Source organism: Pezoporus occidentalis, unplaced genomic scaffold (assembly GCF_034315485.1).
Source record: "Pezoporus occidentalis ecotype Australia unplaced genomic scaffold, CSIRO_AGI_Poc_V1 ctg216, whole genome shotgun sequence".
Lineage (NCBI taxonomy): Eukaryota > Metazoa > Chordata > Aves > Psittaciformes > Psittacidae > Pezoporus > Pezoporus occidentalis.
The window spans coordinates 1177484-1199603 of record NW_026914029.1 but is presented as its reverse complement, the minus strand read 5'-3'; the positions used below and the strand labels follow the sequence as shown (position 1 = coordinate 1199603).

Below are 22120 nucleotides of genomic sequence, written 5' to 3'. Positions count from 1 at the left end.
GCTTGTCAGGGAGGAAAAAGCAGTGCTGATGCTACCAGAGAGGGGAAAAACTGTCCCCATTCCTCACCAAGCTTCTAAGGAATTGGGTCTTTGCCATGGATATGCCACTGTGTTCCAGGAGCATCCCAGCCCCAATGCCACCCACCCTCCCACTCTCCCCCTTCCTTACTCTTCCCAAGGGCTTACAAGCAGTTTAGGAGCAAAGGCCCATTTTAAACCCCAACACAGAAACAAGTTTGAAAGGCAGTATTATTGTACACAGAGACATAAGTTACAAGTACTTGGGAGCATCACTTTGCTCCCCATTTCAGAACAAAACAGGCTTTCAAGACAGGGCACTTCCACAGACTTGAAGCATCGCACCACAAATACCTGCTACAAGGGTTTGAACACAGGAAATACAACAGGGAGTCAGCGCATGGTGGCTCTTTACCCCCAAAACACCAAGCTCTGGCTCAACACAACTCCTATGTAACTTACAGTGGGGTCCCGAAGCTCTATACACTGCAATGAGTGTTGTACACGCAGATGAGCATCCAACTGTTTACTGCTCTATAGCTAACGTAACAGCAGCCTGCAGCCTTTCCTTGGGATCAAACCTTGCTCACTGTCACAGCATCCTAGTGAAGCACTGGCTCTGCAGCTGCACTCCAGCAGAAACCACCCTTTATGTCCATCAGGAGGGTTGAACAATGGATTACGTGCATTATGTCAGAGATAAGGGTACACAGCAGGGATGCTGAATGGAGGAGAAGCGTGAGCTCATCCTTCCAAAGCCACATCCATGGTGTGAAGTCCATCTCTGAATGATGGTTTTTAGCCTCCTGATGATACCCCTAAATCCATGAAGCTCCAAACACATTAAATCCATAAGGAAACAACAGGCAAGCACCTAGGAAGCCACCAAGCTCAACAGGGCCACAGAAGGGCTCCTTCTCCCACTCCTCAAGAGCTGATGGAGTAAATGGAAGTAGTAAGAACAAGAAGGGAAGTAAGCCTGGCAGTGAAACACACATTGTGCTTAAAGATACATGGGAGTCCTGCTTCCCATCCTGCTGCTTGGCCATTTGGGACCATCTCCAATGCTTTGCCTAACCTACTCTTAAGCTACTTAAGCCATACTCCCTCCTTTTCCAAGCAGGTAGCAAGTCATCATCTCACAAGTGCCACTGCTGAATGATGCCAAACCTCTTTGCTTCATTACCTTGGAACCTGCCTAGTCTTGGGATGGCCTTAGGGCTCCCTGAAAACATACATGCTGGCAGCAAGCTCATCCTTCCCTGTACTTTCACACACCAGAAGCATGAAGCAGCACACACTATGCGTGTCCATTATTAAGCAGCTGTCCCTGGGAAGGAGAATGGAGTAAGTATTGTAGTAATTCCAGTAGTAAGCACATTGGATTTCCATGTTGTTCTCCAAAAATGCCTCTGAGTATCCAGGTCTGAGGAACTGCGCTGATGGAATGCACTGTTTGGCATTAGAACACAGGAACTAGCTGGTATCCTGCAGGCTTCCCTCTTGAAAAGTCTCTTCTGATGTGTAGAGAACACCAAGAGCAGTGTCCTATCCATCAGGAAGCTCCAGCACTGCTCGGTTCATCTTTCTCCCACCAGGAGCAAGTCCCCAAACTGCTCTGCTGCTGCATATTGTGTCCATGTGCCCTGTCCCAAACCTGCCAGCCAGGCAGCATATGCTTGCAGAACCACTCAGGCCTTGGATGAGCTGGGAAAGCAGCTAGCAAGATGACATGCCATTCATTCTGTGCTGGGTGGCACTGGACATCATGACCTTGAGCAGCTTCCTCTGCACACTGCAGCTGCAGCAAGGCACGGTGACACAGCAATGACCAACAGAGCTGAGGTGGTGCTCTCAAGCCCATCATTGTGCTCTATGCCAGGCCTCTGGTATTCTTCCTGGGCTCAGAGGTGCTCTCTCCTCTTCCAGAGCTTGCTGTGACAAGCACTTGTGTGCAGGAGCTGCTTTACTTGCAAAGCGTCACACACGGGGCAGCTCCTTTTCTCCTGTGCATTCCAAGTGACAGCTTCTGGGGCTCAAAACATGACCCAGCAGGCAAAACACAAGGTGATCCTGCAGTGCAGCTATGCTAACACTCCTCCTGAGCCTGGGGACAGCTCTATCAGAACCACAGCCTATCCTACTTGTACCCTGCTACTGAGGCAGGAAGAGATGCCAGAACACAACCATGAAGGAGCAGTGGCAGTGGGAAGGAGCTTATCTTGGTCCCTAAAGCAGAAGAGCAGCTTGGATGTCTGCACTGCTTCACACCTCCCAGTTCTCTGGGCAGTGGGGATGGGTCCCTAGCATTCACTTCAGGGCTGTCACCACATTCCCAAGCTCCACATGCTTCCTTCTCGTAGAAGAGATGATGGGGCAGAGGCACAGGGCAGGCTGCTTAGAGAGCATTTGGTCCTCCTGGAGAAACATCCATCATCCACATCCTATCACATCAAGTCTTGATGGTGTGCCAGAAACAAACCCTACCTGCCATCTGCCTTTAGATGTTAGAAACACAGTGAGACAACAGGCTTTGAGGGCAGCCTGAGTATCCTCCTCAGTGTCCAGCTCAGCACAGGTCAGGCATCTTCACTGCAGGCTCTCCAACAATGGGACAGATGCTACATAGCCCCTGGCACTGGGTTGAATCCCTTACCCAGCCACAAGAAGCCTGGAAGCAGCCTCATTTAGCACTGTCTGGGCCATTTCTTTCCAAGCAGCTCCCAGATGTGTTCAGTGAACACTGGAAATGAAACCATCCCATGCCAGCGGCTGCTTCTCTCCTCCACTGCTGGCTACAGCAACCCTGCTCAATGGGCTTTGTCCAGGCCACTGGGGGCTGATGGTGACACAGATGAGGTCCCAGGCTCCTCGCTGGAGCCCTTCAGAACCAAGAACTCCAGCAGGATGTCCAAGAGGCAGAAAACCAGGTGCCTGAAAGGGAGAGAAGACAAAGCTGAGGCTGGTGAGGGCAGAGCAGAGCTGGGAGAGCAGCTCCACACATGCAGAAGCCAAAGCTCACGCAAGGAAGAAGTAGCCTGAGTGCCAAAGATCTGGTACCCTAGAAGCAGGGTTTGAAGGGATGGGTCAGGTTTTGTCCACCCCACAAAGCAGTGGGTGTTTGAACACAAAGGCACCTCCTGGAGTGAGGTGACACAGATTTCATCACATTGCTTTCCATAGTGTTGGGTATACAGCAAACACAAATGCAGCTCCCTAAGCTCAGCTGAAACCAAACTAAACCAGCAGTTCTCTAACTCTTGACAGTCCCTTGATATCCACAAACTCATGAACAACACTGGCTCCATGTTCTCCAGCCAGACCAAGGTCCTAAACATGCATCTTCATACTAAGCCAGCCGGATGCCCTCTCACAGTCCAAATCCATCCTCATGAGCCAGATGTGTTCTGTGCCAAGCAGCATTCATGTCACGGTGAAGCCCTCAGTGGAGCTTACAATCCCTATCACAAAGACTATCAGGGTAAAGAGACCATAACCCACATACCTATTGATGACAGGCTGGCTCAGGGACTCCAGGACCACATTCCAGCTCATCCGACATTTACTGGTTCCAAGGATTTCCTGGACCACATCTGTCAATAACAGAGAAAGTTTTAGGAATGGCACATTTCCACAGTAGCAAAACTGCGTCAGTCTGAAGCTGGTGGATAGTAAATCAAAGTTTATGATGCTGCTTCAAGCCTGAGGCATCTCCCATTCAGCATTACCATGACAAAAACCAGCCAGGGACAGCACTGAATGCCAGGAAAGCATTCCAGGCTGGAAGGGCATCTAATGGTAGTGCTTTTTCATCCCCAAAGGATAGTAAAGGCCTCTTATGCTGCAGGAAAGAGCTCAAAGTTCAGAGCACACTCACATAGATTATGCAGCAGCTGCTTTAATGCCAAAGGTCCTTGTGTCAAGCTTCAAGAGAGGGGAATCCACTGCAGCACGACTGCAACCCAATTGAAAAAGCCACTCTTCAGAGTGAAGCCAAAGGCTTTTCCTTACAGTTCCTCTCAGCAATGGAATCCTTTGGCAGCAGATGGGACCACAATGTGGCGCTGGCTTTGCTGAGCCCACCCTCAGCTGGGAACCACCAGGACACATGTTGGGTCTCTCTATGCTGTGCTGCTCCCTAAATGCAACCGGAAAAGTGGCTTTTGCCTGCAGGAAACCATTGCAACCCTAAGGCCATGAGCATTTCCCAGTGTTTAACCACCTTTCCAATGCACTTGAGGGTTCCCCAGCCTGGTGCACAGCTCCTTTCTCAAGGGCAGATGACATCCCTGGGACACACTTACTAGGCAAGATGCCCATGAGGCTCTGCAGGGCCTGCTCTGCTGCTGCTTTCTTCTGTTCCTCTGTCCTGGCTGGTTTGGGCACTGCTGGTAAGAGCCCTCCAGGCCAGATGGATTCCTGTAGCAACTGGAGGTACTGGACCCAGTGCTGGGTGCAGGTCAGGTTCACTACCTGCACCTCCAGCCACCTGTGGGCAGAGGGAAAGAGAAGGAAAGGTCAGGAAAAGACAGGCTTGGTACCAACGTGGGAGCTTTCTGCCCATCAGAGGCCCTAGAGGGGTAGAGCAGCTCACTGGGGAAGTTCACATGCAGCTTGCAAGTCTATACACCAGTGTCACAAGTACAGAGTCTCCCCATGTACCAGAAGTAGACACATGGCCCTTAATTTACAGGCAAACACATTTGTAAAGTCACAGGGGAAAAGCAAAGGCCATGGGGAGCACCATCACCCTTCTGTCACAGGCAACCAAATAACTGGTCCCTAAAGGGAGCATGGCTAAAGGATATGACTGGCCTTAACCTCCTAAGTCATATCCATTCGGAGAGCTGCAGGCAGTCGTGTTTTAACTCTGAAACAAGCCCTATAACTGCTCTTCCCTGTGAGGGTGCTGAGGTGCTGGCACAGGGTGCCCAGAGAGGCTGCGGCTGCCCCATCCCTGGCAGTGTTCAAGGCCAGATTGGACACAGGGGCTTGGAGCAAGCTGCTCTAGTGGAAGGTGCCCCTGCTTGTGGCAGGGGGTTGGAATTAGATGGGCTTTAAGGTCTCTTCCAACCCAAACCAGTCTGTGACTAAACCAGTGGTGTGAGACCCCCTTGCCCAGACATGAAATCACTTCCCCATGTCACAGCAAAAGCTACAGCCATCAGTCAAACACTTGCCACTGCCTAAAATCCTTCCCCCTTGAATAAGGATTTGAATCCCTGATGCCACAGAGCCCACCAGGAGGGTCCCCATCCACTCAGCAAGACCAGGACTCACTGGTGCAGCACTGCTGGCAACATCCTCCAGGGCAAAGAAGGAACATCAGCAAGGGGTTGGGATAGGCACAGGCATACAGATAAGGCTTGTGATGTGGCCAGTACAAGAGTCCCATGGGAGAGCAGTCGGGAAGCAGGGCCAGGAGCCCCGTTCCTCTTGGCAGCCTGTGTTCGTGCTTGCAATTCCCTCACCACTCCGCCCCGGCAGCTCATAGTACATCCAAGAGCACGGGCCCTGCCAAGGCAAACTTTATTTAACCTGCCCTCTGCCAGACTGTCTGCATTCTTCTGAGGCGAGGCAGCCAGGCCAAGGGCTTCCTTCCCCACACAACTGGGACACCACGAGTGGAGGAGCTGGAATAGCAACACCTAAAGGGGCAAAGGAAAGAGCAGGTAGTGATCCTTGGGACCGAGGCTGCAAGAAGATGCTCCCTTCTTCAGCATAAGGTGCCAAACTGCAAGTCTTGAAGGATGCAGACGGAGGAAATGGGGTTGCAGAAGCAAAGAGCACCAAAGAACCTGACAATGAGCCTTGATGCAGCAGTTAGAGCTGTTATGTCTCAAAGCAAGGTCTTACTGGTGCAAGGGCAATGCTCCTGGGTCATCCCAAGTAACAGCACTGGAAATGGGGAAATACATTAATGCTCAGCCTCATGAGGTGTGCTGACGTAGCCAGCAGACAGTGTCAGAGACCCAAAGCATACTTTCTACCTGTTTTAGAGGACAAACTGTCCCATCAGTGTTGCCTGTTTAAAATCTAGTTGCTTGAAGGGTTTTTATCTCCAGCCGGCACTTGAGTTTAACACCCTGGATCATGTTAAATCCTCAACCAAATTCAAATAGTAAAGTGAGACTCCTCCAGGGGCAACAGCTTTCATTATCAGGCTTTTTCATTAACATGGTTTCTTATACAACCTGCTCTTCCTAATGGAGAAACCATTTGACAAGCAACACAAGCTCAGAGACCTGGGGACAGCGCTGCAAGCAGCGCAACCAGGCGCCGAGGGACGTCAGACTGAACACTGACTCGCAGTTCATCTCAACAAGTCACTTACCATGCTCTACAAGAGTGCAGAAAGCAAATCATCCTGCTTTGTCTTAGCAGTGCTCCTAAACCAGCAAGAAATCAAGCAAATAGTGGGCTGAAACTGAACCTGGAGAAGACGGCATGGCTCCAGACGCATCTGAAGCTGTTGGCTTCAGTGGGCTGAGCTGACAACTGCTGGAAGGCCCTGCACAACCAACCTATCATTTCATCTCATCTCCATAAAAGCCACCAAAACACCCCTGATGGATTCTTTACTCAGTCTGGCAGCTCTCTGCCTTCTGCTTTGGGAAGCACATAGCAGGAGCTGAGAAGGGCTCTGCTGCTTTTATCCCATGGTGTGCCATTGTATGCCGTGTGGATGCTCCCGAGAAGAGGCCGACGCGGTCCACCACAAGGTGCTCAAGCAGCAGGATGCTCGCTGCTAGGAAGAGGGGAAAACACCACCAAAAACATACAAAGAAGAAACTAGACAGGGAAGGGGACAAGAAAAAGATAAGGAAATCAAAAGTGGGTGCAAACGGAAGGAGTAACTGAGCTCTAGGTTCCCTGTTTCCTGTCTATCAGGGCACAGACCCATTCCAAATGCACTGGGAAAAGAACTGTCAGGACTGGTCCATCTGGCTCAGCATCCATGGGAGAGCAGCTGATGCTCTCAGATTCTTCAAAAGGAAAGAGTAACCTGCCACCAAGAGTCTTCCTCTCCGTCCTATGACTTTCCATCTGGGAGACGCAGGACCACGAGTCGCAGCTCACACTTCTCACCCAGGAACTCCAACTATGTGCTGGTCCACAGCTGACCTTTGCCAGCAGATCACAGATGATTTTTAGTACTATTAAAGGACTAAGCATTTGAGATCCATGTGCCACATAGAAGCACACACCCTCCCCCTGCTTCCAGGTAGAAATAAATCCAGCAAGAAACACAAATAGAGTCATTTGGATGGCTGAGGAGTTACTATTTCCATTCTGCTATTTCATGAAGAAGCAGCCTTAATAAGAAAGCAAGCAAAATAAACCCATCACCAAACCATCTCCTTACACTTCACTTGAGACCACAAATAGACCAAGTGACCTCCTGGGTTCAGACATGCAAATGCTTCGATAATGCCCAATGCAAAGAGACAGACTGCAAAGGCTACAAAGTCCTGGAGGTGCATAACTTGCCCATGCTGTAAGGGTCCTCTTTGGAATAGCTGCTGGTGGAGGAATGAAATGACTCCTAAAAAAGGGCTGATTTAATGCCATGGCTTAGGCTTGAACTCCAAAATCAGATGAAGGGGTTCATTAAGATAGAAAAGGCAGAAATGCCCCAGCAATGAGGAAAAAAAGGCCTGGGGGAGATGTATCTTGGATAACTTCTGGCACCCAGCAGCAACAAAGGATGCTGAGATGGAGCAGACCATGGTAAAGGCAGACTTAAGAGTAAGGAAGAGGCAAAATACAATGCATGGATGTGCTTTTACCTGCTTCCTGTGAGCTGGGTGCTCTTTCTTAAGTGGAATCCCCAGAGGGTTCACCTGCAGATAGAGCAAGCTCAACTCAGCAAGTAAAGGCTGGATTTGCTTAGGCTGGAAAAGAACAATGGACCAGCAGTTGTGAATCCCCCGTAAGTGGGAATTACAACGATTCAGACAAACACAAACTGGAGACCACAGTAAGACAGAGACAAGAAAACCTCTCCTAATCTGCTTTAGGTGTATAACAAACTAACTACACGCAAGCTGTGCAAAACAGTAGCAATTCCAGCTCAACATCTACTCCTTGCCACCCCAGAAGGCGGCCTCCATTTCCCTCAGGGCAGTTACCATGGCTAAGCAGGAGCTCAAAGGCCCCTGAGACCTAAAAGGATTTAAGGAAAAGGCAGCATCTGGAAATGCAAAAGGCATTCAAGCCTCTGCCTCTTAGGAAATGGAGAAGGGCTGGTACTTAAATCACCATCCTTCCCTTTACAGTGCTTGTCCCCCAAATTCCTCCCCAAATTGTGCCTCAAACCACAAGAACATCCTTCACTCAAGGGCTCAGCAACATTGCAGTGCTTAGACTGTAAAAGATTGGAGCTAAAGCTTGGAAAATCAAAGCAAGAGCTACAGAAAGCACAGGGAGAAGAATGGAAACAACTGGAGAGATTACCCCCCCCCCCCCCCGCTCAGCTTTTAGCACCTGCATGAGCCCACATCTGCCTTCCCTGCTGAGCCCACACTCGGCCCCACCACCTTCAAAAGCAAAGCCACACTTATCCAGGCCATAATAAACCCTTCATCGAGGAAGGAAACAGCAAAGACAAAAAGCTCTCCATAAATCAAGGAATACAAAGCACCCCTGAGTCCTTTTCAACTCCTGGCCAAAAAGGAGGCAAAGAGTAAACTCTCCTCCTCTCCTTACTGGAAATGGTGCTCTATAAAACATCTCTAGTTGCATATGCTGTGAACAACACGTCCTGTACCCCTGCCTGAGCACACTAATGGAGTGTTTGACCAGTGAGACAGCAGCCCTGTGACCCAGTGCTTGCCCCTCACACACAGCATCCCACCAGCCTCCCAAGCACGGCTCTGCTTGAAGGAAGGGAGAAATTAAGCTGCAAGGAGTTGTCTGAGGTGGAATAAAGGGATTCTCCCCCTCTGCTGTGCTCTGTGAGAACCCCCCACTCCTGCAGTCCTGGTCCAGCTATGGGGCAACAGCACAAGAGGGACTTGTTGGAGCAAGGCCAGAGGAGGCCATGGGGATGCTGCGAGGGCTGGAGCAGCTCTGCTCTGGAGCCAGGCTGAGAGAGCTGGGCTGGGTCAGCCTGGAGAAGAGAAGGCTGCATAAACCCACCATTAACCCTCCACAAACTCAACCCAAAAGGAGACAGGAGCTCCTCTCAACCCTTTCTTTGAAACAGGGAGTTTTGGGGTTTGGTGGGTTACTTTACACCTAGGAAGAAAGTTGGCATGGATCTAACGGCTGAAATGGAATCAAAAGAGATGCAGTTAAAAGTGTTGCAACTGTTATCAAAGCAGAGTTGGATTCTTCATTCTAGTGGAAGAATGCTGCTTCTAGAAGAGGAAAAACACACTGTTTGGGATAGAGATTCCAAACCAGATCCAAAATTTCCAGGTGCTTGGAGACAAGTGAATTGAGGCCCATTTCCAAGCTGGGTTTTATTTACTTGACATCCACACACAGTCCCACAGCTTGCTTTTGCCATTCCTCCTGCTCCTTGCAGCTACAATACAACGGGCTAAAGCCAGAGGTGAAGAGGAAGATGCCAGAAGGCTGGCTCCCCTTCATACCAGCCCTACTGCTGGCTTTTTGGCTGTGGTTCCCACTTGCACTGCTGCAGGAGGGAGACCTTGGTGCCAGCCCCTCAACACATGGTTGTAAAGGGCCTTACTCCATGGGCCCAAAACACCTCCTCCAGGTAACAACCAGAAGTAGATGATTTCCTCACTCCACCTGCAGGTTAGCTCTGCCAGGTGCTGCCCAAGCTCCAAGTACCATAGAATGGTTTGGGTTGGAAAGGGCCTTAAGATCATCCAGTTACAACCCCCTGCCACATGGAGTAGTAAGCTATGTGTAAGCTCTGAAGCAGAAGTGGGAGCAGCCACACTGAGGTGAGGTGTGGCTCAGCATTTGGCTGTTGGATTGCCCCTGCAGGGCTCCAGATGACCAGTGCTGGCCTGAATCCATTGCCCATTCCCAGCACGCCTGGAGCTGCAGGTGCTTGGCTGCTGGAGGAGCAGGTTTACTCAAGGACATTGAAGAGGCTCAGGCAACACTCCATGCTGGTGGCACTTTCATGTCAAGAGCACCAAGGAGGCTGCCAAGGATCTTAGTTTTGGCCAGTGCTGTTGGCACAGAGATCAAGGAAGAAGGAAAAGAACAACCCCACCACCTGGAAAGCAGCTTCCCAAAGGTCTGAGCTCATTCGCTCACACCAGCAGTTGCACAAGTGCCATTATCCATGGCCCTGAAGCCAAAGTGACAGCAAGAGGTTGAAGGCAAAGGCAGCCTGGGGTTGTGCCCAGAGCTAAGCCCCAGCACCAGCCCATCTTGTGCAATGGCTGGGCATTGTGCTGCATCCCTCATGGAGGGATGGGATATGTGCCATGAGAACAAGCTGCAGCACCCTTTGGAGCTGAACTACCAAAGGAACCCCGGTCTTAGCTGCAAGGACCCTTTGCTAGCCTCTTAAATTGACAACCCAGGACCTTTGTCCATCACAGGCCATGGGTATCAGTCCAAGAGCTTCTCATTTGGTGGGGCTGGAAGCCAAGTGAGCCCCCAGAGTGAGGGGGCTCCCCCAGCCTTGCACTTCCCATCAAAGGTGCACTGAATGGACAGGAAAGAGCCAAATCTGGATAACCCAGAGCCCTGCAGGCTCCAGCAGTGTTCACATCAACTGCATCCTGCCTGTACTTACCCCAAAGCAATGCACTGGCTTCTTCCTTATGCTTTAGCTGTCCCTTGCCCACACAGTTCCCTTCTCTGTGTCAAGGTGTTTGCTCTTTAGACCAGGACTTCACCTGCTGATCCAAACCCCAAAAGAATTCCCCTAAAACCTAAGCTGCAACAACTCAGATGCTCCAGACCTACTAACAAGCTGCAGATGATCATCTCTCTGTGTCCTTACCCAGCTCTCCATCCCAGCCAGATCCAGCACCTGAAACCAAAGACAACCCTTTGCTGCTACAGCCCTCATAGGACCACTCAGCTCAGTTTTCCTGTCCATATTCCAAACCTTAGGAAAAGCAGGTCAAGCAAGGAAGCCCTGCAAGGAAAACAAGCCAAAGCCAGCCAGACTCACAAAGGGAACCAGAACTAGAAGAACCTGAAAGAAACCACTTCATAGAAGCTGAGAGTCATCTGTAGCCACTCTCAATGCAGATCCATGTGCTCCCAACCACAGACTCTGCTGGGACTCCCCTCCAGAAGGAGGGGCAGATGGAGGCCTTGGAAAAGCCCAGCAGCAGTTGAAGGGCACAGTGGTGGCCATCACCAGCTTGGCATGACACTGACCTGGTGACCACTGTGCTGCTGGGGACAGAGCAAGGGCAGGGCACAGGGTCAGAGCCATGGGTCACATGCATGTATTTCAGCCCTCTTTGACTCACAAGGCTCTAAACAGCTCACAGATACTCCAAATGCTTTTTAGCTGCTCCACCAACCCCCATCCAGAGCCCAGAATAGCCCCAGCTCCTCCCCTGGGTCAACAGGTTCCTGTTGCAGCCTCCTGCTCAAAGAGCCCTGTATTTCCAGCCTGTGGGAGGGGAGAGAGCTGGAGCAGGGCAGTGGTTTCATAGGCACGGACCCAACCTCTCCTCCTGGCTCCAGAAAAAGATCATTCCCAGTTACATAATGGGATGAGCTCCACATGGATGTAGGCTCACACACAGGGCCTCCCTTTTACTGAACAACCCCAGTTTCAGGCATACAACAACCTTCCTCTGTGACAGCCAAAGGAGACTGATGGCTTCAAGCCCCAGTGATTCTGGCTACAGAGAAGAGGGGGAAAAAAAGAGGATGTGGTAGGATGCTCCATGCAAGGAATAGTGGATAGAACAGAGTAGGGAGGTCCCATCATCACTGTGGTAACTGCATTCACTTGCTGTCACAGCAGTGGGCATTGCAAGTCCCAAAAGGGGAGGAGGAATCACTCTCCAGAGAAGCTGGACCTTGTTCTCGGTGCTTTTGTGTTGGTTCTCCTGCTCTGGCTCAAGGCACACTTGGTGTAGAGGGGTAGCAATGCTACAGGAGGGCTGCAGGAGCAGCACACTACTCATACAAGCCAGTCAATAGTATATCCAGCAGCAAATGCCTTCCTAACACCCAAACTGAGGGTGTCTCAGCCACCCTCTGCACAGCTCAGGAACAGGGTGCAACAGCAAAGCAGCACAGAGGCCGGATTTCAGGGTGACAACATCCAGTCCCAGGGACACGGGGTTAGTTCTGGAGGTCACATCTGTACCCTGATCACAGCACCAAGGAGTCACTAACATTGCCTCCAGCCAAGGGTTTGCCTATAGCTCACGTGGCTTCACCCAGAGCCATTGAAGTGGTGCAGCTACAAACACATTCCCTATTCCACCAACACTTGAGCTCCTCCACTTTCCATGTGCTGTGTGTGACAGTTCTCTAGTGGAAAATACCAATGTCATGTGTCAGTGCTGCAGACTCCCTGTGTGACACGGATGGAGCATATTAGGAGGTGATGATGTGCCTATTCAAGCTCTCCATGCTTACACACAGGGATTGGATTCCAGCTCATTCCTCAAGAGACCAGAGCCCATTTGGGAGCAATGGGAGCAACACCCACCCAAGAAACAGACTCGGCAGTGATGGCCAAGCAGCCTCAAAGCACTTTGGCAACCTCTGCTGAGAAGAGCTTAAGTTACCAGCTCAGTTCTAATGTGCTGCCCTGCACATTCTGACCCTGCTTGGAATGCCTGTGAAGGAATAAAGGGGGCACAGGGGTGGGAAAAGCACTGCTCTGAGACTCCCCCAGCCCCAATCCTGCCAGGAAGGCTGTCCTTGTACTCTAAAGGACCCTTCCCTCAGCTAGTGATAGTCCCCAAACTACACAAGAACACAGAAATGCTCTGTTTGTGTGTCTTGGCCTTGTGCCTTACCACACAGAGGCACTGGCCCTAGAACAGCTTGGCAAGTCCAGCCCAGCTGGAAAGGAAGTCTTTCCTTACTACATCTGTGGGTCATTGCCCAAGGCACAGCACAACTGGCCCACCATGGATCAGAGCAGGCTGTATCAGTGACAAAGGCCCTGGGAGGCCACACTCTGAGGTGTTACTTGACATGTTACTGTTCCCTGTGCCTGTTTATGCTCTTTTTGTCCAAGGAACAAGCTCAGCCCCTGAGCACTGTTAAGACCAAGAGGCCAGCTTCTCCCTGGAGCTTCCCATTCCCAGGGCTGGATCCTTCCTTTCCACTGGTCAGGACAGGAGGCTACCTGCTAGAGTTAAATTGCTGCTCATGGGGGAAACAGCTCCTGATGCAAAGCTCCAAGACATTTACATACATTGGCATCTCCTTAACAGAACCTTGCTTGAAGTGGCAGAAAGCATTTATGTGCACACAGCTGCCATTGAAGACTGCAGCCCCAAATGCCACCTCCCAGAGCTGTGAGATTGGTTGCTGAGCCCTTACCTTTGAATGAGGGTCCCAAAGAGCAGGTGAAAGACCTTCTGGATGTTCTCTGTGCACAGCCAGCTCCAGTGATCCATCAGCAGCAGGCGAAGCACGTCCAGGGCCAGGTCAGCCAAAGCTGTCTCTGAGTCTGCTAGGAGGTAGAGGAGGGGCAGATGAAGCAAACTTGGTGCAAAACCTCATTCTTCTCCCCAGCCTTGCATCCTGTGCCACACAGGTGACCTGCCCTGGTCACTCTTTCATTTCCATGTCATTCAAACAGCCCCAACCTCCCTACCAAGGGGTGCACCAGAGCAGCATATGGATGCTCCAAATTCCTTCTCAGTTAAGACAAGGGATTGTCAAGCCCCAGTCTACACACGGATGGCAACAGGCCCAAAGCAGGTGAGAAGCAAGGCCAGGAGAAAGGCCCTTTGGTGGGGGGCCCTCTTCCTCCCCACTCCCCAAGTCTTTTCCCCTCTTTGAACATGCTCTTTTCTAAGCTCAAGGCTGCGGTTGGTGTCCTCACGCTGCCATCGTGTGGCTGATCCAAGTCTCAGCAGGAAGATGGATGAACCCCATCTGGATAAACCAGATGCATCGGGTAAAACCACACACCTAGCCCTGGTGACACAGACCTGGGACAGCAGAAGCTCTTTGTGAATCCTCCATTCAGGAGGGTGTCAGAGCCCACTGTGTAAGCACATCTGACACACCAGAGAATGACTTTGATGCTGCTTGGCCCCAAAGCATCATAGGTGTTAACCTCAATGAGCTTATGGACCATAAACCGGCCTGAGACAAGCATCTCAACCTGAGGCTACTGCTTTGGCTCTGCCAGCTCCTGTGTAGCAGCTTCCTATGCTCTAACCCTCCACTCTGCCTATAAAGCATCAGTGAGACTTATCTACTGCTGCTAAAGGGAAGCAGGATTCTAGACCCCAGCACCTCTGTTTCCCTCCTCTTCCTCTCCCTACTGTACTAACTCCAGGCCATTCCACTTGGAAAAGACAAGGTGTGAGTACATTTAGCACCTCTTTGGGCCATGCCTAAGTCACTCCTCACTTGCTTCACCCTTTGAGACTTCACTGTGCAAGACCTGAAGCAGGCTGTTGAGCTCCACCAGAACCTCCAAGAGGATCAGCATGCTCTGTTTATTCCCACAGCATCCAAGTCCCCTCCTCAGACTGCTGCTGGCCAGCCTCTTCCCAGAAGTGCCCCAGAGAGCAGCTCCTCACACTGGTTGTAGGCAGCTGCTCTGCAGACATCCATTCCCCTCTCCCTGCCAGAGCAGCCTGCCCTGGCTCAGCTCTGAAGCATCTCAGACCTTCAGAGCTCAGCTAACTTGGATCACTGTGGCACTGGCCTCCCATTCCAGTCCTGCTCCCCAGCAGCCCCACAACAACCAAGGGGTTGTGTTCAGAGACAAGCTGGTCTTTGAATACCAGACCCATCCTGTCACAAGCACATGTCTGCTGTCAGAGCTTGCCAAGCTTGGAGTTTTTGGGAAGTTCCAGCCGATACAGCTCAGCTATTCCAAGAAAGAGATTAGAGAACATTGTTTTGCTCATGGTCAGGATGATCTTATAACTGCTCTGAGGGGCCATAACACCTTTGTGCTTCAGGGGAGGTATCTAGAAGCACAAAGGGAACACCATGCCTTGTACTGTATGTACCAAATCTAGCCACACTTAACAGCATCTCAAAAGGCCCTTTTATACTGTCTGGATATATAAAAATTAACTTGGGACTAAGAAACCCTAATTTGGCCATTTTGCAGTTTCCAAGAGCTTGATTTAACATTGGCACTTTAAACAGCACGTCCTTAAGTAACTTAGTTCTGCACTGCCTGTACTGAGTACTCCTAAAGTGAAGCTCTACAGTGACACAACTGAGCCAAGACCCCCATTTGCTATTTCACTAGGAATAACAAAGACCAGAGCAATCATCACAGGGGATATGTAAAGCACTAACAGAGGGGCTGAGCTCACCAGAGCCTGTGTCAGGATGCTGCCCCTGTTCCAATGTGTCCATCCCATCCTTATCATCCTGCATGGAGCTATCCTTTGCTTTTCTGCCTCCCTCGCCTTCAGGGCCTTTGCTGGGAAGTGCCTCCAGCAGCTTCTCCTGCTTCTGGATGAAGGACTCCATAGCAGTCATGGACAGGGTGCCAGGGACCTGAAAAACACCAGTGTATGAGTGCCACAGCCAGAGCTGAACAGATATACATGGTCTCCACTGCTCAGACAGCCTCCCACCACCTGGTTTACACCTTGTTGTAGCCAACAGCACAACCATGGCTGCTTAGTGCCTTTCTGCAACAGCCACAACCCTCATGCACATGGGTTATCCCAAGGCAGCACCCAGCCAGGGCAATGATTATGATCGTGGAAGGACCTTAAGGGGTGGGGGATCTCGACTTACAGAGCTGCCCTCCCTGATGGAGTACACGATCCTGTCCTGTGCTTCACTCACACTCAGCACTGGAGTAATTTTACTGGATGAGAACCTCAGCCTGGACCTGAAGAGGAGAAACACAGCACAGTTTGTCTCCACAAGCTGCAAGTGATGAGTTCCCCACCGAGACCTGGGATCAACTCTCCTTGTCCCATGTCACATCCAGGGTAACACATCCCATTAGACCCACAACAGCATTTTCCCCCAGGATAACTTAAGAGCTGGCAATTAAACCATGAAACAAAAGCATTAAACCCTTTTTCCTCAGTTACACATGGGCCTGGCAAGGCTTTAGAACATCCACCCTGTGTTATATATAAGTTATCATGTTTTATTTCTCCTCAGTAAGGTGTGAGCACTGCAGCATCCACAGGACAGTGCTCACAAAAGCCTCCGAGATGAAACACCCTCAAGCAGGATTGTGCAATCCGGTGATAAACACACACATGAAGGATATGAAAGAGCATTTGGGATTGTAGAATTAATTGGAAAACAGCCTGTTTATCATTCAGGAATGCCTTTGTCAGCCAAGATGCTTCAAAACTTGTACTTTTTTGGTGTGTCTTATTGCCCAAAGCAGCTTTTTCTAGTAAAACATCTATTTACCAGAACAAAGCCATGCTCACAGAGCAACCTCCCCTCCTTGCGCAAGGGAACAATCACCGATGAGCACAAGGGGGCTTGTCCCTGCCAGCACCACCGAATACACACTTTGTGAGCAACAGAGATGCTTAACCTTCAACTGTGCTCCTGAAGAAATACTCCAGTGTGCTGAGCAAGGCAGATGGCACTGTGTGAAGCACATGGGCAAGGCAAGAGTGAACCTTCACTTGTGCAATGCCTCACCACGTTCTATAGGCTTAAGGTTAAAAAGCAATTCTCCTTGTCACCACCTCAGAGGTCCCTCAAGCAGAAACCCACCTTCTGTGAAAGCCTCAGTGCTCCTAGAAACTCAAAGAACTCAACTACCCTTACTCAGCACATGAAAGGAACTCAGCTGGGGTACAACAGCAACGTACTGCCCACAATATGTGAAGCACCAAGTCACAGTGGAGTCAGTGTATGTGGGAAGTCCCTGCTCTGCACAAAGCACAGAGAAGCTGAAGGAGCTCTTACTTATTGCCCTTCTTCCCATCTGCCTGAGGTTTTCCATCCACTTCAGACTCACTGAGATCCTCTGTGGGGCTCTGGGGCTCTGACCTGGGGAATGCTGTCTTCAAGGTGTCCACAATGGCATTGACAACAATCTGCAAGAGCCACAAGTGCTATCAGTTATTGCCTGTATTCTTATTTCTTGGGGAAGAAATAGGAGTTTTCAGGCTTGAGCTCTATTTTCTATTAAAAGCCCCAGTTTCTTTGTAGCTTTATGGCTTTCCAGGCAAGCTGAGCATTCAAGCCTATTTGGCTACTCCTGCAGCATCCACATATAGAAACTACAGGCTAAAAGACATGCCTCGGTGCAGTTTTAAGTGGCCCAGTTCCCACCTGTCTACCTTGTCTATCCTGGAGACAACAAAAGGCTTCTTCACAAAGGCAATCCTTGCATCAGTGTTCAAGGCCAGGAACTCCTGCACCTCCTCACTGTTTGCAATCTCAGGCACTGCACACAATTGCTGCAAGGAAAGATGGAGCTTTAGGCCTTTTTGGAGTCAACTTCCACGTATGCTATACAAGAGCAAGCTGGGAAGAGATCTGATATGCTCCACTCATTCTAGAGCTGTCCCAAGCTCTGGCTTTCTAGTTCACAAGGGCACACAACAAATATCTCACCTTCAGGAAAGATTCCAGCAGACTTTTCCTGGCTTCCACTTTATCACTGTCCATGTTTCCAAATGGGAGATCAGGGAACAATTTCTTTGGGCCTTTGATATCTACAAAGGGAACAAACCCAACAGCAACAAGTGTATTAAAACCTTAATGCTTTCATGGCTGAAAACTATCACTACACACTGCCTGGCATGGGTGTAGAGCCCAAGATGATCTACATGCCCCTCAAACCAGGGTAGCCACATGAGACCTTAGAGAACTTGTGCTCTGCTGGATTTTGCATCATTCACCTTTCAAGTTGAAGGCAGCACAAACACCAGTTTAGCACAAGGACTCTACAGCACTCAGGGCCCAAAAATTCCTCAGCAAAGCAATTTCACAGCTGAACCCTCAGATCTATCAGAAGCAGAGGGTTAGGTAGGAACCTGCTAAGCTCAGTGAAGCTTTATACATAAGTAGCATGAGAAAACACACTTTTCTTTGTTAAAAAGCTCATATTACTCTACTTTCTCGTATACCAAGAAGATCCCAGTGCTCCCACACCAACGGGTACCACAGAGCCCAGCATCCAGAGCTGCCCAGGCAGGATGGGATACCCTCAGAGCCGAGGCTGGGGTGAGAGGGAGGAGGAGCTGATGCAGACACTGACTTTTGAGGAGCTTGCGGAGCTCCGGCTTCTCCTCCAGCCTGGTCTGGAGGTTGAGGAACTCGCGGTAGCGGCGGTTCACGGTGTGATAAGCCACTTGCTGCAGGCTGCCCGCGCTGCTCTCGCTCTCCAGGGCTGTCTCATACTGAGGAGAAAGCAACAGAATGATCCTCACAGAGCCCTACACAACCCTCCTGTGGTCCCTGCAAGCCCCAGACACCGCAGAGGTCCTCAGCAATGGCTTCAGATTGAGCCCTCTGTGAAGAGCAGCAGCTTCAGAGCAAGCAAACCCCTCACGATGGGCGCCAAGGACCCAACTGGCCTCACGCAACCCTTGGCCAAGAGCAGGACCCCATCCCACACCCAGACAGCAGCAAACCACTGAGGCCAGTATTGCCCCACTGCCAGAATCTGTTGTAGAACCACACACAAGGCAAATCCTCTTTCCCAAACATCAATCATCCCATGCTTCCCTGCCAGGATAGGGATCTTGGATAAGGGGTGAGTTCTGGGACAGCCTTTACCTTAACAGTATAGAGGGTGTAGGGGTGGAAACCAGTCCCACTGTGCTCTCTGGCAGTGATGGTCCCAGTTATCCGCAGGTTCTGGATGACCACTGGTCCATCAGGGCTGCTGAGGGGCTCAAAGCTGAAGGTGCTGATGGAGGCCGTTGGGGAAGAGGAGAGCAGGGACAGAGCCTGCCCAGGGTCTGGAGAGCTTTGTGATGGGCCTTCTGCTGCCCCCAGGTCTTTCCCCAAGCTGGAGGGCCTCTGTGAGGAGGACTTCTTAGGGACAACTGATGCTTCTTCTTCCTTCTCAACTGCAGGGTCGATCTGGATGTCTGGGCAGGAGCTCAGCACAACAGCAGAAGTGGTGGCAATGCTCTCCTCCAGCTCCCCTATACCATCCCCTGCAACATCCAGTCCTTCAAGAACAGCGGAGGCAACTTGGAGGGGTTCCTCAAGGAACTCCCCTGCAGGGGATGGTACCAGCAAGTCCACGTCCTGGCCTGCCTCAGGAGCAGGAGACTCCAGCTCCAAACCCTCACAGGGAAAGAGGGAGCCCAGCGCTCGTGGGCGGAGGAAGGGCTCCTCAGTGTGGCACAACCTGCTCACCACATCCTCTCCCTCGTCACCCGCAGCCCCTGCCTCTCGCTTGGGCACCTCTGCTGCCCTTGGGGAAGGTGGCATCCCAACAGGAGTGGGGTCTGCGTGCTCCACGACAGGCAAGACCTCAGGCACTGGGGGGGCAGGAGGTGCCTGCTCGCTCCGTGGCTTCTTAGAGAAGGCCCCGATGAGCAGCAGGTTGATGCAGTCGGGATCAGCCATCTTCCTGATGGCCGGCAGCAGCACATTGCAGGCCACCAGCTCCACCACCACGAAGCGCCCCGTCCGGGTCTCCAAGTGGGGCCGGGGCACCAGCGCCTGCAGCAAGGTCTCCACAGCAGCTCTGGCATAGCCCACCTCAGCCGCAGGGCTCTGGAGGGCAGGATGTGGCCCCGCAAGGCGGCTGTACTCCTGCCACAGAGCCTGGCCACCCTTCGGCTCACACCTCAAAGCCTCACGAGCCTGCAGGTAGCTCTGCAAGTGGTGCCCACAGAGGAGGAGGAGGCGCCGGGCAACAGCGTGGCGGTCTACCCGCGCCATGCGCCTCCTCAGCTCGGCGGTGAGCCCCAGCATGGCCTTCTCCACCTCGGCCTCAAAGGCCGGCTCGGTGCTGACCGTGCGGTACCAGGAGGTGACGAAGTCCCGCAGCACCTTGCGCACGGTGCTGGCGATCTCCCTCTCCAGCCTCCCCACGGCCGATAGGCTCTGGGGCTGGGGCTGGAGGGAGCTCACGAAGCGCTCCAGCCGAAGGCGCCGGCCCGAGGGGCTGAGAGCCTGAGGGCCCAGCCACCCCCCTAATGCTGCCAGGAGCCCGCAGAGCAGCCCCAAGGCACGCAGGTCCAGCAGCAGCCCCAGGGCCAGCAGCCAGCATAGGGCAGCCCCCAGGGCCAGCAGCAGGCGTCGGAGGCCTGATGGCCCCTGGGCTGGCATGGCTGGACAAGGGGACCACACTTGAGACTCACCCAAGAGCTGCTTCAAGTTGTCAAGGTTCAACCTTCCAGGCTCCTCATGGAGCCCTGGGGCTTCTCAACTGTTCTAAGATCCCATAAGCCTCATGGGCCCACTGACCATGCTTACTACAGCTCAGCAAAACCACCTCCTTTACTGAGCACAGGGCCCAAACAACTGGGCTCATCCACTGGGCAGCAGGGCTCACAAGAGCCCACCACACTGAGGTTCAATGGAGCCTGACAGACCCGGCCCCTCACCAGATACTAGGGCTTAATAGGACCCAACAGACCCAACCCCTCACTGGGCACTAGGGCTCAAGGGAGCCTGACAGACCCGACCCCTCACCAGACACTAGGGCTCAATAGGACCCAACCCCTCACTGGGCACTAGGGCTCAAGGCAGCCCAACAGACCCGACCCCTCACCAGACACTAGGGCTTAATAGGACCCAACAGACCCGACCCCTCACCAGGCACTGGGGCTTAACAGAAGCCGACAGAGCCGACCCCTCACCAGGCACTGGGGCTCAATAGGACCCAACAGAGCCGACCCCTCACCAGGCACTGGGGCTCAATAGGACCCAACAGACCCGACCCCTCACCAGGCACTGGGGCTCAATGGAGCCCAACAGAGCCGACCCCTCCCCAGGCACTGGGGCTCAATGGAGCCCAACAGAGCCGACCCCTCCCCAGGCACTGGGGCTCAATGGAGCCCGACAGAGCTGACCCCTCACTGGGCACTGAGGCTCAATGGAGCCCGACAGAGCCGACCCCTCACCGGGCACTGGGGCTCAATGGAGCCCGACAGAGCCGACCCCTCACCGGGCACTGGGGCTCAGTAGGACCTAACAGACGAGGCTCCTTCAGGAGGCCCCACAGAGCCCCACAAAGCCGGTTGCCTCCCTAAGGATTAAAGCATCCCCATAGAACAGGACCTTAAAGACCCAAACAACCGCGCTCACGCACCGGGTCTCACTAAACCCCCATCAAACACAGCTCTTTACCACAGGCCAACAGACCAAGCTCCTACCCCGAGCACCAGGACCCAACCACCCGAATACCTCAGCAGAGAAGCTCTATAAGCACCGGAGACAGCACTGCTATAGAACACGAGTCCACAGACCCCCATAAGACCCACAACGAGACACATCGAGCCCTAACCGGCCGCCCCCGGGGCGCTTATATCCACCAGCGGGAACCGGCCGCCATTACCGCCTCCACTTCCGGTACCTCCCACCTCCGCCTGACCGCCCTCCTCCCTTTTACACAGCGCCCCCTGGCGGGCGGGAGGACTCCTTCGGGGTACGGAAGGTGTGGAGAAAAGGCGGGAAAATCCCTTCCCTCATCTCTCTATTTTGGGCGGGAACTGGAAAATAGCCTTTTTTTCTTTATTTTTATACCTATTTTTACACGCATTTAAAACAAAACCTATTTTTTATCGCTAAAAAAGGAAAATTTTTCATCTTTTTGCTCTTTTACATGTTAATATTGTTATATAAGCTGTTATCGATGTCAGCTTATATAACGCGGCCATCAACCAGCAGCTGCGCTGCCCAGCGCCTCACCTGGGGCACATTAGCATTACTAAAGCTTCCCAATCGCAGCAATCAAAACCAGCCCCCAAAAAGGTGTTTTAGGCTCAAATGAGGCTCAGGTTGTGGCCAAGGGTTAATCAGGGGGTCAGAGGGTGGGGTTTGGGTACAAAACAGCCTGGGGGAAGACTGGTTTCTT

General features: G+C 52.0%; 1 protein-coding gene across 3 annotated transcripts; it reads right to left on the bottom strand.

Annotated features, from left to right (window-relative positions):
* Positions 1-231: 231 nt before the first annotated feature.
* On the bottom strand, positions 232-20654 carry SNX19 (sorting nexin 19). Of its 3 annotated transcripts, XM_062619908.1 has the most exons (11): positions 18859-20653; positions 18338-18479; positions 17692-17792; positions 17415-17534; positions 17038-17168; positions 15889-15985; positions 15456-15642; positions 13486-13615; positions 4323-4507; positions 3524-3611; positions 232-2952 (listed from the first exon to the last, which is right to left on the bottom strand). In XM_062619908.1, the coding sequence occupies exons 1-11, from the start codon at positions 20368-20370 to the stop codon at positions 2829-2831; spliced, it is 2817 nt and encodes a 938-aa protein (XP_062475892.1). In that variant the 5' UTR covers positions 20371-20653; the 3' UTR covers positions 232-2828. The 3 variants fall into 3 exon arrangements, 1 of the variants encoding a protein (XP_062475892.1); XR_009965093.1 differs by lacking the exons at positions 232-2952; positions 3524-3611 and adding an exon at positions 7809-7913 and having other exon boundaries at positions 4375-4507; positions 18859-20654; XR_009965094.1 differs by lacking the exons at positions 232-2952; positions 3524-3611 and adding an exon at positions 7809-7862 and having other exon boundaries at positions 4375-4507; positions 18859-20654.
* Between the last annotated feature and the right edge of the window lie 1466 nt (positions 20655-22120).